This window comes from Corvus moneduloides, chromosome 1, assembly GCF_009650955.1.
Source record: "Corvus moneduloides isolate bCorMon1 chromosome 1, bCorMon1.pri, whole genome shotgun sequence".
Classification (NCBI taxonomy): Eukaryota; Metazoa; Chordata; class Aves; order Passeriformes; family Corvidae; genus Corvus; species Corvus moneduloides.
In genome coordinates this window covers 23,542,251-23,562,072 of record NC_045476.1, presented here as the reverse complement: position 1 = coordinate 23,562,072, position 19,822 = coordinate 23,542,251, and the positions used below count along the sequence as shown (strand labels likewise).

The 19,822-nt window shown below is 43.0% G+C and overlaps 1 protein-coding gene across 1 annotated transcript in view; it reads right to left on the bottom strand.

Annotated features, from left to right (window-relative positions):
* NFATC1 (nuclear factor of activated T cells 1) overlaps positions 1–19,822 on the bottom strand; it is a 102,340-nt gene that overhangs the window by 48,385 nt on the left and 34,133 nt on the right. The window contains 3 exon segments of the mRNA XM_032101847.1: positions 14,080–14,220; positions 16,121–16,293; positions 19,406–19,608. Of these exon segments, the coding sequence (XP_031957738.1) occupies positions 14,080–14,220; positions 16,121–16,293; positions 19,406–19,608 (517 nt within the window).

The window sequence follows — 19,822 nt, the reverse complement described above, 5'->3', positions numbered from 1 at the left end:
TATTTTGAACTTCATCGCATGGATGTGGGCCTGTCTTAGAAAAACAGCTCTCTTAAAGGTAAAAGAGTGAATGCACTTTTTCTTTTCTCTTTGCTTTCATGGCCAGGATGGAGGTGACGCATTTAGAACTGCCTGATTTATTACAAATGTCTGTAAATAGTATTTTTATGTACAGCTGTCCTACTGTGAAAGGAACGCTGCTGAAGAACTATCCCTGGTGATTGTTTTTAATGTCCAAAAACCCCTTTCTTTTTAATGTATGGAAAGAAGCACAACATGAAGGCTACAGCACAAATACCACAGCGGATTTGGCAGGTCATTCCATAGGAAAACAATTAGCAGATCTACCCTCAGTGTCTTCCCACATTTTAACTTGTGACTCTGGAAAAGGAATCCCTTTAATTGGTACTGCCACGTTCAGCTGCAGGAGAAGAAGGAGCAGCCAGACTGTGCTTGAGTCTCCTTAATGATGCCTTTGGAGAGTGCCAGAATTGAAGTAGGCTTCTTGGGAGGACTGCGTCACTTCACAATTTATCCAACAGATGCTTCCCCTGGGCTGTCAGTAGAAAAAAACCTGACCAAAATTCGGCAAGCCAGGACACATCCCCTGTCTGGGAGCAGCCTCCTTCTCCAGCCCCTGTAGCCCTCCCTCCCTGCCCCTAATTAATTCAATCAGTTATAAAAGCAACACAACACTGACACAATCACACATTTTTTGAAGTGTAGGAACTGCTTTGGAAGGGGTTTGCTGGGTTGTTTTTTTTTAAACCTCCAGACGTCCAGACTAGTAGTTAACATGTGTTAAATTTGCCTTTGTAAATGGATTACCAGGAGTTCAGGTTTTTTGCTATGTGTAATTTGTGCTTTGCAAGATGAATGATCTGATTCAGGTTTCCTGCTGATATCTCAGTAAAATTCAATATTACTCCATCTCCAGCTAATCTTTCAATTATTTCACGCAGCATTGCCTTTAAGCATTTTTGAAATTTTTATGATGACAAAAGGAGTTTCTTCAGAAATATTTTAGATGCTGTAATCTAACTATTAGGAAAATAAAAATCCAGAGCCATGGCTTGTCTTTGGAAGCTAGTAAGAACAATACGGGTTTTGCTCCAAGAAATTCCCTTGGGAATGTCCAGACCATCAGCAACTGAGGGGAAAGGGAAGACAGGGAAGAAGTAGGGAATAGACAACTCATTAACAGCTAGTGACATTTCATTTAACAAAAACACAGGGAGGAAAAGTTGTTATGAAGCAAGAGACCAAAAAAAAAAAAAAAAAAAAGAGAAAGAAAGACAATTCCTCATATTACGTCTGGTGAACCAAGAGGGAAATCTCAACGCCCACGGACTGGGACCGGCTCCAGGAGGGAAACCTTAGACCACTACGTCAACCTTTTACAGTAAACATGTTTTGCAGGTTTAAACAGTTCAGCTGAAATTAAAAAAAAAAAAAAAAAAAGGAATAATGGCTTTGGAATCGTTTGTGGGAGCCCTAAGCCTCAAGATAGTCTGCCTATGCTGGAGAAAATGGTTTTGCCCCAGTGCCCATCTGCCGGGGAGCCTGGCGAGCAGGCGGGATGCCGCCTCCTGTCAGCGTGTGCTGGAGGAGTGAGGGCTGCTCGCCCACAAAAGTTTCCATTGTACGCCTGCCACATCTGCAGCAACGCGCCTGGTCTGGGCCCGAGGCAACTCCCTCCTGGCCACCAGCCAACCCAAGTACACCAGAGCAATTTATACCTTTCCAAAATGCAAATAATTCAAATTACAGACATAACACAAAGCTGAAGCAGACACATTTCAGGCATTCCCGTTAAAGTTTGCTCTCTGGAATTACCGTACCCAAATGGGCAGTTGTTATACAGGGAGGGGGAGAGATGGAGTCAGGAGAGGAAGGAGAGGAGGAGGCACAAAGGAAAAGGGAGAAAAACGGCTTTTCCAAAGGTCTTATTTCATTCCCTTTCATTTCACTATTTACTTTACCAGTAATAAGAAGTGTCTTCTCCAAACCAAATGCCTGGCTTTGTTTTGGCGTTTTTAAGATTTATAGTGCAATATTTTGAAGAGAAAGACAGTTCTTTATATAGCTAAAAAGTTGGATCAAGGTATTATACTGGTTTCTTATGTTTTGTGAGGGTTTTTTTACCAAATGGAAATAAACCCAAAACATCCATGCACAGAAGGGTAGAGCAGAAGCCCTGCAGAGTCCCCGGTGGAGTGCCCAGCTCGCTCGCTGCCAGTAGCAACAGCCACTAACCCGAGAGAGCCAAAGCTTCACGGTGGAACCGCGCACGGGCTGGATGAATGACCCACAAATCCCACCTCCTCCAAAGAGGCAGCGCAGGAGCACGGCAGTGCTGGGGGAAGGAGAAGCTGCTCCCACCCGTTCTGCACAGGCTGGACACTGTGCTGACAGGTGGCCATCAGCACTACTGCCAGCTGAAGACACCAGGTTTGTCAGGAAGCCTGACATTTATAGACTGATCCCTGTTATTTATAGCCATCCCAGCTCTGTGTGTGCTTCACCACCATCCACTCCTGCCTTGTTTTCTTCATCGCTGTGACACTTGGAGCACCTGGGATTGCTAATGACGAAAATGCTGTGAACCTACGCATTATGGGGGGTGGATTTTTCAGCTCTGCTAAGCACAAACACCCTGTTTTAACATGGGGTAGCTGAATGGTGAATGGGCCTTTGTAGCCTGCTCTTATCGGCCACTCACTCCAGCGTTGAAGGAAACTGTGCCCAAGTCCAGAAGTAAAAATACTCTAATTCATCAGGGAATTCCCTGCAGTATGAGTCACCAAGCGGCTTCCCCACCACACCCAGCTACAAGATTTCCACATAAAAAGGCACTGTAAAGGTCTGTGTTAACACAGAAGCAGGGCTAAAAAGTAGTTGTGTAAATCTAGCAGCATCAGTTATACACACATAGAGCCTTGCAGACCATGACATACAGATTGTTCTCATGGGAGAGCAACACAAAGAGCTGTAAAGACTTTCCAAAGACATTTTTGTAGCATCTTCCCCTCATCACTGCCCATCCAGAGAGATTCCTTGGGGTTTCTAGGGCTGGATTTACCTTTGTATCCCAGGGAACTGCAAGCACAGTGTCAGGGGTTTTCAAGCTCAAAACAATCAAACCATCAGCATAACTTTCCAAACTGATGGATTGCAGAAAGGAGGAAGAATATACAAACACGAAAAAAACTAAGCTTGGAAACTCAGGAGGGTATAACATCTGGAAACCACTTAAATCTTGTCGCTATAAAACGGGCATGTTGGGAGCGTTTAGATATATTTTAAGTGATTCCACTTTACTACAAGAGGTTAAAACAGTCTATATTCTTTAGTGGACCTGTGTTCACTTGAGATATGATAAGAATAAACATTACCTAGGATTTCACTGCCTATACACAGGGTACATTTTATATTCTTCCAGTCTGCGCTTCAACAGAGTTTGACTGCACTGGCTGCACTGTAAAATCTGTATTTACATTCATATACTCCAAGTAAAATGTGAAACAAGCCCTACCCTCCAAAGCAACCCACTACTTAATTAATGAATTGTGAGATTACCCTGAACAATAATTCCTGTGTTACAGCCAGATTACCTTTAACATGTCCACAGAACAGGGCAGGGCACAGATGCATGCAGCGTCACTTTGAGGTGCTCTGCAAAGGCTGTCTACCTCCTGTTTGGCCTTAACAATGCATATTTAAATCCCCAAGGAATGAAGAATTTGGAAACTTTCAACTTGCACTGCTACCCTTCTTCCTGGTGAGTACCCTCATGACGCTGAGATGGACTGATCTGTGAAGATGTTCAGAAGGAATGGACAGATTTCTGTGCAAAGAAGAGGATGAAGAACCTATGGCAAAGTCTCATCATTCACACTTAAGAGTTACCCAGTTCTCTGCAGAGATGCCATCAGCTTCTAGGGGAAGTGCAAGCTGGACTGGCAATGAAAGAGGCGAGGAGGAAGCTCTGTTGCCTAGAGGACAGCAACCCCCATGCCAGTCCTGGGCATGACCCACTGGCACCATCTCACCAGCTGGTGCTCATGGGTTGGCATGGATATACTAATGCCAGATTTTGCAGGGGCAGAAGCCTTTTGGATCTGGGGATGCCACAAGCAGTCAGGGCACTTTTCTCAGCTGGTCTTACAGGTGTCCTGCTGTGAACAACATTTCCCCAGCTGGACACCAGCAAGTGAAGAGGATTCCACCAAGTGGGTGGAATTCTATGCCTTGCTGACACACTGGTGTACATCTTAAATACATTTACAAGGGTCAGGCACTAAGGAGGAACCACACCAGCCAAGCAGTCTGACATGGGATGTACAGGGACTATGGGGCAAGAGAGCAACAAAACATTCAGAAATACAGTGTGTGCTAGCAGAGAGTAAGTATCTGAATTGTAAGTGGCCAGGACCTTTCTTTTGATCTCCTCAGTAGCACTTAGCTCTCCTGAGATCTCAGCCTCTTAGGGATCTGTGAGCAGCGAGATGCCTCCTCATCCCAGAGCAACCTTCAGAGCAGCTCTACCTCCCTGCTGCGCTCCTGTTGGTGCCATGGCCTGCCTACTGCCCAGCATGTTGTCCCTGATTGCCTCTCCAGCCACCCTCATCTCCACTCTTTGCTCTTACACTACTTTTGCTATGAGACCACACAGCTGGTCTGTTTTCACTTACTTTATTTCCTCTTCCATGCCAGGGAAGTCCCCAGCTGTACTTCTGCCCTCTCTCAGAGCCTACTGGCTGCTACAGAGACTTCCCCCACAGCTTTACTCCCCATCCCTGGCATGCCTTCTGGCATGCCTCTGTCCATGCGCGGCAGGGCTCAGGCATAACTGACCTATTTTTATTTCCACATCAAAGGTGCTGTATTTGTTGGTATGTCCTCATAAGCATTTTTGCAACATATGTATTTTGTCCACTCCTTCAGCTATACATTTTTGCAGTATTGAGCTGAGTACCATGTAGACTTAGGTGTGTCTGCCATCAATGTGATACTCTTGAGCTCCTTTTTCTCTCTTCTTTACCTTGAATTAACAATAAGAATGCCATGCAGCGACCAGGTGTAAAAATCCAGCACAAAAAGGGATCTTACGTACTTTGGAATCTGTGCCAGGCACGTACTTCCTCTCTGGCTGCTCAGCTGGGCAAGCCAAAAGCTGAGGGACTCACTTTGCCTGAACGGTCAGGATTTGTAGCTGCCTTTCACCACAGCATGTCTAACAGATGTAATTATTCTGAGTTCCAGTGTTTGCAAATGAACTGTAATTTTAGCCCAGGTAATTAAAAGGAGGCACAGTGCTGACAACTGACAGATCGGGGTTCATTTTGAGCCAAAACCATTGGAAAAACCTGCCAGATACTATTTTCAGCGGAATGGAAGCTGGTTGTGCAATTTGTGCTCTCTGGCACCTCCCCCTATTCAAATTATCGTTGGTCTGAGGGTTTTATTTATTAATTTAAAGTAATTCCAGGTCTAAGACACACAACTCCCAAGTAAAACTGCAGCTTGACATCCTGAAAAATCTCTCTAGGGGCAGGCAGGTCAAACAAAGCACACCCAGCACAGCCCCCACCAGCAGTCATGACAGCACTTCACTGTGGTTTTGATTACATTCACATCATCTCCTTGTCTCACAATTTTGCTTTCCTCTGGGAAACTCTAGTAGGCTGAAACCTGTGACTCTGCAGCTGAAACTGAGTAACATATTCCTGGTCCATCTTCTTCAGTCTAATCTGTCTTGTATTTTCTCAGGACTATTGGAGTAATGAACCTCACAACCAGTTTAAATCAAGTTCCAAATTTTTCTTCCATGACCAATTCTTTCCTCTACTTCTGTGCTGGATGCCAACACCACCACCTGTATTATAGCTACTTCTAGTTATTTCTCATCTTAAGATGTAAATTTAAATCAAATGCTTTCAAATCTTCTTCTTATTTTTTGAGACACAAACTCTTCAACTGCATGACCACAACTTCCCAACTCCCAGAAACATCTCATTATGGCAACTCTTTGTGACTTTTTGGCAGATACTTTTGAACAGCGTTTTTATTTTTTTCCATCTCATTGTCCCCCTCATGTCCCTTTTCTTGTTTCTCTTGTCCAAAAAGGTCCAAGAATCTTAGAGGTCCCTCCTCCAATCTTTTGATTTTCTGCCTTGACATCACCATCCCAGCAACAAGGCACATATTGGAAACAATTTATCTCTCTATTCCTCTCTTAAATGTCATTGTATTTTCTTCCACATTGAAGGTGTAATCTTACTTCCTTAACAGACCTAAAAGGAAGATGCTCCTCTTCCCCCAGCTCTCCCCACTTTTCCTGTGATACCCATCTTAGACATGAACCAATTCTTAATGATGTCAGGAAAGCAACAGGAGACAAGTTGTCCTTTCCCAAAAGAGGTAGGCATTCCCTCCAAAAACTAAGTACTTCAAAGGTATCCCCTTTTATTGGTTTACATAGCAAGGTCTGGCTAGTGGTTGGGCTGCAGGGGTGGAGAAGATTCCAGAAGTTACCCCCATGTCTGACAGAACCAGTTCCTGATGGCTCCAAGATGGACCCTGAGTCAGCCAAACCTGAGCCCATCAGCAAAGCTATGGCTGCCAACATACTTAAGAAGGGGAAAAAAACTGCAGCAGCTGTGAGAGAGGAGTGAGAATAAGTGAGAAGAACACACCCCTGCAGACCCCCACAACAGTGAAGAAGGGGGAGGAGGTGCTCCAGCAGCCAGAACAGAGATTCTCCGTCAGCCTGTCGTGATGACCATGGTGAGGCAGCTGTGCCCCTGCAGCCCACGGAGACAACCACACCAGAGCAGAGATCCACATGCAGCCAGTCAGAGCCCACACTCCTGACAGGAGCTGCAGCCTCTGAAGGGGAGCCCAGGCAGAACCAGGTTTTCTAACAGGAATGATGGCTGCAGGGGACCCATGCTGAAGCAAGCTGTTCCTGAAAGATGGAACCTCATGGAGAAGACTCACGCTGAAGCAGTACATGAAGGACTGTCTGCCATGGGAGGACCCCACACTGGAGCAAGAGAACAGCATGGGAAGGAAGGAATGGTAAAGAGGAGTTGTTATGGACTGACCAAAGCCTCCATTCCCCGACCCTCTGTGCCACTCAGGCGGAGGAAATAGAAGCTGAGAATGAAGGAGTGAAGTTGAGCTTGGGAAGGGAGGCAGGGGTAAAGGTGGTTTTCAGTTTTACCTTTGTTTTTCACTATCCTACTCTATTTTTAATTAGCAATAAATTCTTTTCCCCAAGTGGAGCCCATTTTGCCTGTGACAGTAACTGATATGCAATCTCCTTGTCTTTATCTTGACCCATGAGCTTTTTCATCTTATTTTCTCCCCCCTGTCCTGTTGAGGAGGGGGAGTGAGAGAGCCACTTGGTGGGCACCTGGCAGCCAGCCAAGGTCAACCCAACTGTACTTGTTTCCCCCACTGTCTTTAGGCACTGATCACTTCATTAGACTCTCAGCTTTCTTGTAAGGGCTGCGAATTCCTCTGTGTTTGGACAGACAGTCCTACTGGAACACTAACAGTAAAAACTATTTGAAATCTTGTGCTAGTTGTAAAAGTTCAGAGACAAAGCTTTGATTGCACAGATATAGCTGCTTGAAGACACTTAGTCTGGAAGACATGAAAGAATAAACTTGAAGCATTCAACTGCACTTTCTGTAATAATAAAAAATTTACAGGATTACTCACACAAGTGACTTTTGAGACCATATGGTTATTCCTTATTTCTTTGTTGTCCACAGTAAGTATCTGTGATTGATTGATCTCATTCTTCACGGTGAGAGCAACACCCTGGATGAGACTTGCTGCTGCTGACACCGTCTCATGTGTATGGCTGCTGTCCCGCTCTGTCTTCACCATTCCCTAGACTAAACAGCCAGGAAAAACTGAAACGTGCTGACATTTCCTACAAGCTGCATCACTACTCCTCGGTGTGCGTGAAAGGGTTCCACCATCAAATGACTCCAGCATCTGATGACACAATTTGCCCAAGGATATCTATTTCTGGGCAGTGGCCAGAAACCCCTTCAGCTATCAATACATCTCTAGGATCTAGGTTCAAGTGACCTTTACATGAACTCCATGCTCCCAAATTGTATGCCTTTGAAGTTTCCAGTTTATCTAGTTTCCCGAATTTTTAACCTCACTGTGCGTGAGTCAGAGTGCAATTGCTCACTGCCAACTGGAACGTGTGTCCTGAACTTGGATAAACAGACAGATAAAGACAAAATTAAGTAGTATCTGTCTATCTGACTAGAGGGGGAAGGGAGTTTGCCACGTGCTTATTTATTATGTGAGCTACAGTATGATTACCAGCGTGAAAACATGACCCCTTTTTGGCCAGTTGCCCCCAAACTGCTACTGGCAATGGAAAGAGCAATGGAAAGATCTCTGAGAATGTAAGATCTTTTACCAAGTGGACCTCTGCCAAGACTCAGGTCACCCATCTCACCATAACATCACATCACGTCAAAACAGACTCCAAACCCTAAGCTCCGCAGTGTATCTGAGTCAAACCAAAAAGCCCACATGCTTCCTCAATGCATCAGTTCCATTCACATGTCACTCAAATGCTTCATCAACATATCACTTTCCAGAACTTTTTGTAAGTTCTCCTGAAGCTAAAAGACTGTGTTTGAGTTACCTGCCATATGACAAGATAAATTCTGCTCACACAACATGTGGGAAACAGAACTGAATTTATAAGACTGACAATTGTACCTTAAGGCAGCAACCGATTAATTCTGATCTTTGCCAGAGACAGGAAAATTTGAGAGGAACAAAAAAGCTGTGAAATGCTGGAGTGGACACTTAAATTCATCCAGTTTCCTTCTTTTTCATATCGCATTTACCTTGTGCAAAAATTCAGCTGACTGAGCTTGACCACACGTCTAAGAGGAGGCAAACTGTTAAGTTTTCCCATCTGAAATACTTACAGAAAGCTATGATTTCCTTTGGCATATATACAAAAAAAAATTAAATTGGTGATTTCACCCAGTTATCTTTCATCTGCTCTAGTCATAACTATTACACATCAACACCTTCATGTTCTAAGAGCAAAACCTGTGAGAGGACGAACAGTTTTGACAGAAAAATCCATTTAACAAAATAAAAACAAGAGCAGAATGAAGAATTTGAAGCAGTAACTAAATCTGAAAAGCTTCCTAATTGTTTGAAAATATTCGAAAAGAAAAATCCCAGGAGGAAATATTGCTTACACACTGTTTATTTCTCTTTCAGGAACTTTGAGTATCAAAGGCTTTGGGCACAATAGCTGAAGATATTATGCAATTAGGTTACTGAAGTGTATAGGTGCCAGGATTACTGTTGAAGTCTGAGTAATTAACAACTCGTTCAAAACCATTGAAGTCTGTAAGTCTGGAGTTACTCAGAGATACAGCATTACAAATTGTGAATTCTACAGATGTCCATCAAAGAGAGTGATGCATCTTCAGGGAGGGGCATTTATTACAGGGAAGCTTAGACACAGCCTTTGACCAGGACAAAATGAACCTCAACATTAACAGCCCAGAGTCAAAGTACCAAAGTCATGTTATTTGAGCAACCAATCCAATAGTGAATTTGGGTGTTACATTTCTGCCTTTTCGCTCTTTAAAATCCTTGCCTTAAGCTCTCGTAACTAAGCACAAAAGCAAAGAACTGGGTTTGGAGCTCTGACTTAAGTAGTGGCAACGCAACCCAAAGATAATTAATAACAGTACACCAAATGACCATTTCTGCCAATAGATCACAAATTGATTAGAAAGATTTCATCAGTTTAACCTGATCTCTTAGGTATGTCCAGACTTGGCCAAATCCGTGAAGTCTGGAAATACTTGAGCTAGTTCCAGTGTTAAAAGCTACAGAGGCAAGGAGCAATTTTTGAGCAAGGAGAGATTTTCAGGGTAGATTAACTCTTTCAGATTTCTGTACAAGACTTTTTCTAATACCCAAAATACTCTTTCTATCCCAAAACATCCTACAGCATGCCAGGAACTATAAGCCATAACTTACCTGTACCACAGCATACCCATAATTTTCCTATGCTTTGTTCCTTGGGATCCTGGGTTTGTGTTTCATCACCGAGCTTTCACTCATCATTTACAGGATACATTTTGTGAACCAAGGGAAGAAAACCAGGATTTTTTCACAGCAGTGATCAGTTTTATAGATCACTAATCATAATCTGACATACTAAGAGCCAGCAGTCTGGTCATTTTGGCTAGTTAGGCTTTTGTGCTGCTTGTATTCAGTAACTCACATTACCTTTAAAAAACTAGCTTTGAAAACAGAGTGTTTGTAGAAAACGTTACCAAAAAAAGCTAGCTGATAGATATGCAATCCCTAAAACACACTTTCCAAGCATCTCTGCATTTTCTGAACTTCCCTCAAGACTTTTGCTCCCCATACATTTATAATCTACGAATGACATAAAAAGTTTTAAAAATTTTGAGTAACTAATCAGTCTTTTGTTATAATTCCAGATCATAATCCATGCAGATGCAGGTGCTAACAGGAAGCATTTTCTCACTCCTAGCCAAACACTTCCTGCCATAGCTAACAAACACCAACTTCACTTCACCTACTTCTGTAACTAAAATGCACACCTCGCTGCCACAGCAAACCCCAGCCAACGGACATCAAGGGCCCTTGCCAGTAAGGAGTTGCAGACTTTTCAATATTTTACGAAGTACTAATTCTTCCAGAGGAAAAACAGACAGTGTTGGCTGTCCTCAACATGGCACCCACAAGCATGACACACACAAGACACTTTTGAACCTCAGGAAGAGAAATGCATGACTACTAAGAGAGATAGAAAGTGAAAGGAGATAAGAAAAAAAGTTATTAGTGTAATTTTAAGAAACAAAATCATTTGTGGGACTCCCTAGTCTAAGGAAATTCTGAATTCAAAAGAGTGAACCTCTCAAAGTACATTTAACATTCACATTTTCACTACTGCTAGGTTTCTTTGATGGTCATTTTACACCATTGATCATCACTGGAAAATATGGTGTGAGCTACAAGCAACAGAATATTGCCAAAATAAGGCCTCACATCAACACGTAAGAATTTTTTTACAGTACTGTAGACTCTTGAGCAAATTTGATCCACTTCTGAACACTCATTATTTATCCAAAGGGGTGCCTTCTGCCTGACCTCACCATGAGGCGTTCTCCTTCCAGAGAAGGTCCTCACAGCGGTTCTCCCGTGGTCCTTTCAGTGTGCTGTGCCTTCACCCCCTGGATACCTCATTCTCCCTGTGTGAGACACAGAGTCACAGGGCTGCAAAGTTTGTTTTGCTCTGTTTCATATGCTTCTTGGCTGAACAGCAGCTAGTAAGGGGTTAAGCTGAAAGCAGGAAGCCACTGCTGCCCCAGCAGAAAGATTGATTTGATCATTCTTCAGGGATTCCCTCTTGTATGAGTCACTGCTCAGACTGACTCCCCCACCAAAGGAGGCCAGGATAATGCCATTCCTCCAGAGACTACAACAGCTGAGGGCTAGCCCTGAAGACTGAAAGCCTGGGACTCATGCTTGGAAAAACATTCAGCAGACCACAATGCACTCAGCAGATTTAGAGAAAGCTGGGGGAAAAAAAGGGCAAACAAAAAGTGTTCTCAAACTTCTTGCATTATCCAATTAAGTATGCAGACTAGGAGGAATTAGACAAGCTCCAGGAGACTGCCTCCCAGCTTGGGGACTCTGCCTGAGTAAGGACTGAAGACATGAGTTGACACAGTACAATATTTAAATTTTATACAAAAGATATATTCTCTTTACGAGCACAATGATCTATTACTTTGATCTATTACTCTGTAATAGCTGTGTTTGGCTGCTACCTACTAGGAACGTGATTAGCATTCCAAATTCAAAAACAAAAGTGGTAACAGCAGCAAAACTAATGAATGTCTCCAGCTAATCACAGAAGTTCATAACCAGCTCTCTAAGAGAAAGAGAAACTATGCTGGTGTTCCTTCTCTTGACCTACTTTCACTGACGTTCAAGAGCTGAAAGGGAAAGAAACACCCTGTGCTGATTTACAAAAGTGAAGGCTGCTAATGCTTGTTCATTTGACATTAAATACAGTGACTGTTCAAAAATCCAGCCAGAGCAGTCTGCCACTAAGGCAATGATACAGCGCTCTTGTTTGCTTCTGATGCATCGAGCTGTGTGAGGCGGCACAGCACACAAACCATGGAAGCTTTAAAAATTGCTCAGCCAAGATCAGCCAGCAGCTTCGCTTTTTGTGTGTCATTTCTACTGACACAATTATTGCAGCTCCTGGAGGTGCTACACTCTGACTCTGAGGGCTCAGCCCCTGCAGGTTATACTGCCCTGCAACAAACCTACAGTGAGACTACTAAAAACAGGCAGGACCTTAAATTCTGTAATTGAAAGCTATACAGTGAATATCCTGCTTTTCGTGTACCTAGGAGCAGGGAGACAGTGTTCAGATCCACGCTGTGGTACCTGCTGTGGGCAAACAGCATCACCATCACAATTCCACATCCTTTGGAATGCAATACTTAAAATATTCCAACTCAAAAAAGGAAGAGGAAAGGAAATAAGTATTAAGGAAGGCATCCTTTAATGTGGTTTCTTTTTTGTAATGAGACAGATCGAAGACTCCTGACATGTCACACTGACCCAGTTCTGTGCAGCAAAGGAAGTTTAAATATAAATAAAGTAGACGTTAACTTTCTCCCCCCCCCCCCAGGGCGAACATAGAAAGCAGAATTCAGGTTTTTTAAATTGCAATACCACCTTTTTTCCTTTCTTTTTTAACTGTCTTAAGAAACAAAAAGCATGTTTCTGCTGATGTCACAGCCATGTCCCCACTGTGTGTGCTGCAGTGGTTGGGGTTCACAGGAATGTGCCAACTGGCTCTCCCCAAGAAGCCAGGGCACTGCCTCTGCCCACGTGCTTCTGGCAACTTAAACCTTATCAATCCAGGACTCTGTTGGGGAATTTCAGGGGAGTCTTCTGCTATTGTCCTGAGCTTGCTGAGCCCAAAGACTTGGGTGTCTTTGCCTCCAGAGCCTCCCCTGCTCTCCCTGCCACCCTGCCCCACAGCCTGAGTTCCTGTGGTGCCGGTAGGGGCTGTGGGCAGGAGAACAGCGTGGGAACTCTGTGGACATATGCGGTTAAACAGGCACAGCGTCAAAGCCAGTGCAGGCGGCCTGAGGAGTGCCCAAGACTGTTTTAAGTTCGGGGTGGGGGTGGGGGGTTCAGTCGGCAGCTGAGGAATTCATAGCTTGTGCCAGCGCCAGGGAAACCCTTTCCAAAACAAGACTCAAAACTATCCTTAACAGTCTCGTTTCAGAGTCTGACTTTGACTCCCAGCTCCACTCCCACTGCCTATTCCCGCAGAGGGCATTCACACACATCACTGTCACCCTGTGATCCACCGCTCCTCCAGGCATATCCTGCCCCAGCTCCAGCTCCCACTCCATGCCATTTTCCCTGCTTCAGCCTGGCCTGTGACTGTTCTCCAGCAGAACCAGTTGCATCACCACAGCACCACAGGAGCAGTGCTGGGTTAGGGGGAAGTTGTGTTCAGTCCTTCCCTCAGTTCTCAAGGTAAACCTGTCCTTCAAATGATTGTGTGTGCTCCAAGTCCTGCTCAGCCAGTGCCTTGTAAAAGCCACAGGAAACACAGGTGCACGCACACCACAAATGACAGAAATGTTTAAAAAGATGCACTGTATTGCAGGCTTTAGGGGGACACGGCACCGGAGATTTCGAACCCCTCTCACAGGTCCTGCCTGCTACACTCATGACTAGCAAGTAAATAAACAATAAACAAATGCCAAAGGTTGACTTTTAATGTCTCTATTGTCTACCTGTAACTACGGTTGCCACAGTGTGAAAGCTCAGCATTAGGCACGGCTCAGATCCTTTCCACAGCTTTGCCCAGTGACATGGAAAACATATTACTTGCAGAAGAAAATGTCATTACCATATTTGTGCTTTCATCATTTGACACAAATGGGGTGAGGGGGAAGGCAGACTGGAGTCTAGATTGAAAAGACATACCTGGCGCTTTCTCCACAAAGATGACTTTGGAGTCTTGCAGAAAGTTATGACCAGTCAGTATCATTTTTTTCCCTCCAGTAACAGGAAAGCTGTCGGTACTTTGCTTCTCCACCAGAGGCAGTTCTTGGGCAGATCTCTGAGCTGAAGAGTTACAAAGAACATTAAAAAAAAAAAAAAAAAAAGGCAACCACAAACACACAAAAAAGTAAGAACTACATTAGTAAGTAACTTAATGCTTACCCTCGTAAGATAAGCTGAGTTTGATACAGAAACAAAGAAAGGTCACAAGGTTTACAGGAAACATGGTTCATTTTCAAGTACTTTGATTGGAAACAATAGTGTTAAACAGCAGTACAGATTCAAAATACTCACAAAGGCCAAGTGTTTTAAAACTCAGCTTGATATGTACTATATCAGAAAGTGTATTTTTATGGAAACTCATTTATCTTAAATCATTTTCTCTCACTCTAGCATATATGCTGTGTGTTCACAAGGCACACATGACAAGGTGATCATGCATGTCCAAAATTTGTTTCAGTCAGTATACACCCTACTGTCAATTCTGCCAACTGTCTCACAGCAGCAGCAGCAGCAGCAGCATCAGCAGCAGCCAGTGCTGGCCAAAGCACTCATGAACCCATGTAAACTGAACCTGGTATTCTTGTGGCACAAATTTTATCCCCCTTCAACTGGGACATGAAGAGAGTGCTGCTTCAAGGGACGATGTGGCATTTTATCCAGATTATATGGTTCCTTCTGGTGTCACATGCACTAAGAAATATATGAAGTTTTTGGCACCAGCTTATTCCACATTCTGCACTGGAAATAACACTAGCACTTATTTTTTCTCCTGTTTTCTGCTTCTTTCAGTGGGCATGTGCCATGCTTTTGCTCATTACACACTCAAATCCAATCAGCTTCACATTTAGTGGCTCCCTGACCTTGGCACCTTTGCACAGACCAGTTCAGGATAGATTCAAATTGTGCCTTATCCTGCTATGTAGCAACTGAAAGCTCTCATAAACTTCAACTGCAGGATGAAACCATGACTCCTCGTGGCTTTGCCCTCTAGCATGAATGGAGCTAGGGATGGTCAAGTTTTCCTCCCCATTCCCTCTGCCAGAGCTCACCCCCCATATACCTGCCAGATGTTAAATTTCCTCCCTTCTCTGGCATCATCAGAAAGATCCACTTTGTGGATGGAATTCAACAAAACCTTAAAAAATTGTTTCTATCCATCCAGCAAATCAAATTAGCATTGGGAGTTAGACTGAAATTCAGCTTCCACCACTTATGCTGGAGTGCTAAAGCTACACAAAGCAGATAGGTTTTGTTTTGTATGGGGGAGGCTGATGAGGCTTACAGAGCAAACATGATATAGGTATCTTTGAAGAGTGCCCCAGTGTATCTGATAAAATACAGTTTGTTCATTTAAAGAGCCCCCAGTGCAGAAACCTGGTTTCTGGAGGTTTTCTGAAGCTGCAGGCAGCTTGTGCCAGCGTGTCAGCTCTAGTATATTGCCTGCCCCTTATCAAAGGGGCTGGGGTTCTGTTTGCTGGTTTTTGCTTTATGATGGGGAGACAGAGTGAATAGGACACAAGAGGTGTTTTCCAAAACTTCTACAGCAGTTACCTTTATGATAAGGAGTCACTAAAACAAAAGGCTCTGTCACTCCCAGGTCTGCTATTAGTTTAACTGCTCTTTACTTGTAAGTATGTATTTTTCTACAGCACTCAATGCACAAAGCTACACATTTTTTCCTAAGACAGAGGTACTCTGTTCGCAATATAAACCACGTACTTTTCGAAAGCAGATTAAAGTTCACTAACTAGACAGGTACAGCAAAACCAATGTAGAGCATGTTGGTGTGGACAAAGATTGCATATGTGGTGGAAGTGTTAAAAACTGTTCAAAAGCTGTGTGGACATGGCAGTGCTGAGTTAACCATGGACTCAATGATCTTAGATGTCTTTTTCAACCTTACTGATCAAAAGATTTTCTGATAATACCCAGCAAGAGGAGGATGTTTGTTGCTACTTACAGCACTCAATGGGGTTGGAAGCTACTTGCAAGGAGAGGGTCCTGCCATTGGCTTGTGGGATATGAACCCTGAAGACCAGACGCACACGTGTGTTCTTCCGACCGATGTCTGTCTCTCCCTTGCGCAGCTCAATGTCAGAGTTTCGGAGCTTTAATATCCCAGCACAGTCAATGCTATCCAAAAGGAAACACAGGGCAATTCAATTCACTTCAAGAAGACTTCAGGAAGACAAAAGTGTGCAGTATCTTCCCTCTCTCCTGCATGCTCTTCTTAAAAACCTGCATCAGGCACAACCCAATGACCAGGCTGAACGCAGCAGACTTTGTTTACTCTAGTACTTGCACTCACAAGCAGCTGAGTTGGGGCTATCTGTAGCAGCAGGTAGTGGCTGCTGTTAAGCACACAAATTTAAGATGTTATCGCAGTTCCCAGAGGAAGAAAATCTAAAAGATCCGTCCTCCCCAACACATTCTGTAAGGATTGTACTTAAAGATTAACCAAAGCCCAAAGAAACAGTGAGACTAGAGAAGTCAATGGGATGTGACACCAGTGCAGAAACTGTTACTAACCTAGAACGCCAGGCTACTAACAATTTTACTTGTTACAGCTAATTTGGAGAAAAATCTGACATGATTTTCAATCTAGGGCAAAGTCCTGAAAATGCTTATTAATGAGCACAGCTCTCCCCGAGGTCAGTTCTACTGTCAATTTGCTTGTATTTCAATGAGTTGGAAATACTCCCAAGCTGAGGGCTGAGCTGAAGCTCTGCATGAAAAAAACTAAACTCAGAGTCCTCCCTCCACATTAGGGAAAAATGTGCTTTTCATCAGATACAACTACTACCATTTCTGACCTCACTCTCATTTTTTTTAACTTTGGTTTTCTCCTGGATGATTTACAAGTCAGGATTTTTGTCAAAGAATATTTCAACAAAGAAATTCCCAGAACAAAAGACATATAAACATACGCACTCGAAAACCCACTGCAAAAATACCTCTGCCTTGGCCATGACTACAAAGCCTACATGGCAATTTCTTCTGGGTACTGGTGTCTGGCATTTTATTACACTGAATATGCATAGTTGATTTTATTTTTTATTCAAAGAGTTTAATTCCCCCTCCAGACCTTTGAAGCTCTGTTCTGAAGCAAACTGCAAACAAGCACTATGGCAGCATGGTTTTGATCTGCATTTATTCTAAAGTATGGACTTCAGAATTAAAAAATGCCCTTGCTGATATGATCAAAGAAACTAATGAAAGTAATAAAGCTTCTCAACAATGCATATTAGCAGGTGAAGCTGTAAGAATTACAGAGTATTTGTACCCATGTCAAAATTCTATGCAAATATCCATAAGATATGGAAGAAACAGTGCATTTCTCAATATTGTCTCTCCTATAGCAACACTTGTAAATTAAACAGAGTAATTAATGACATACAATTCACACCCAAAGTTCAGAGGAGAAAAAGTACGTAAATTCAAGCTTGTAAAGTCATGGACATTAAATCTGAAGTCAATAGGAACAGCTAAATGTGCAAAAGTTTAAATGTGCAGATGAGCTCTGGTGTTTCACTGAATCAAGGCCTGAACACACAAAGTGTGAGGAAAGTCCTTGGCTCCAAATTTCAATTCATTGTTAGTGCTACATGAAGTTTTAGACTACTGACATGTAAGGTTTATATATGCCAAAGCATTATTTGTGATTCTTGAGTGAGCTGTGCTACAGTCTCACACTCACACCACAAAAATATTCAGCTTGGCTCCCATACTGTGTAACTTACCTTTATTTTAGGGAGATAGATGAATGAAATGGTAATGATGTCCCTAGATGACCAAAAATTTGATTCAAACTGGATAAATAAAGGGCCAGATAAATATGTGTGGGTACAAATTGGTGAAATTTCCTTAATCCTAATGTAGCCCCATCAACTTACGATGGCAGCAAACGGGCCAATATTTTTGCAGGCTTGTCATGACTTTTAACACAATGCACTGAGAGAGGTTCTCAGGTCTTGAGTGATCACTCTAAGCCCAGCTGGCAATGCAGCTAAGCATATTCTGACTCTTTTATTTACATGAGGCACTCCAGGGCGTGTTGTACATGACACTGCTAACCAGGTTCTAATAACCACTATGTGCAGAAGGACTTCAGGTGTCTGATACCATTTTCCACTTCGTTAAGGCATGGAAAACTGTATGAATAAAAAGGGAGTGAAATCGTAATTTTCCCATGGTATGTGGTTTGGTGGAGGTCAGGATTTCTTGCTTGCTTTCTATCTTCCTATATATACACACAAAGGTGCATGCATCTGTATATAAATATGAATACATTTATATTTACACACACACACACACCAAGAACTGGACTTGCATGCACGCACACAAATTCCTCCCAAGGCAGACACCTCACATAAGGGTTAGGATGATTTGAATGAGGAGAGAGACAACTCAGATAAGGGCTAGGTTGATTTGAGGGAGGGGGACAGAGAGGACAGGATTAAATAATGTGGAAGGTCTCATGTACGTCACTTACACAGAAGGCTATTTTAGCCATTATATGCCATCCTGTAATGATGTTTACAGATGTTTAATGGGCCTACAGGGCACTTAATTATCACTCAGATAACTCAGAGATCCTAAGACATCCATGCTTGCTTTTCTGCATAGCACTAAACAGTCCAGTTTAACAACTCAATCTGTAAACTGCATCACCTTTGAATAAAGGTTCTCAGAGGTAACTCTTCTTGTTTAGAAGCAGATCTTCTAGAACTAAGTGCCATGAAAAATGCTGAGTTTTATTATGTGAGAAATGAGTGGTTTTATTTGTCACAGAAAAACCACGAGGGTACTTGGAAATGCTCTCTAAGAGTTTCCTTTGACATCAAAAGATAAATTTTAATCAGCTCTGTTCCTTGTGCTAGTGCGTATAGGAGCAACAGGTGTCATATTTAGAAACTAAATGCAGGAGCTGAGGTAGGAGATATTTACAGCTCAGTAACCGAGATACTTATTTTAAATGGCAAATAAGCACATTGGCTGAAACTCTAGAATGAAAGCAAATCAGTTGTCACAAATATTTGTGAAGTTCATTTTGCTGTTAAGCTGATTAGGGGCAATTTGTCTCAGCAAAGTTGTAAAAACCTACTATTACAGAGAGAAATTTAGGGGAAAAAAAAAGATAGGGTAAGAAAAATTGTATACAAAAAAAAAAAAACAAACACCAGAGAAATTAAGTGAGGTGACCAAGAGGAAATTGCTAGGAGTCAGATCTAGTGCTTGGTCTTACATTGCTCTCATGTTGTTCTCTGGAAGAAGTGGAATTTCCAGGACTTTGGTGTTGGAAAGTATTGTTTCATGGCTGGTGGTGGACACGGTCTTGCCGGTGATCCGGTGAACCTGGTAGAAGGCATGGGGTCGCAGCAGGCGGTCGTCTGCAGTCCCAATGAACAGCTGCAGCGTGAGCGGCTCGCTTTCTAAGTAACCATGGAGCTGGCAAGAGAACAGAAAACGCCCACTGAGCACCAAGCACATAAACTGCTAGGAATCAATTAAATTTTTATAAGCGGGAGAGCCTAATTCAAGGAGAGAACTTGTGACAGGTGCTATGTGTTAAGTTCCCCCCCTCCATTTTTCCTGTAATGTAATATTGGTACAATAAAAAGGTGCGCTCACAAAATGTCTCATTATCCTAAAGGACCTGAGG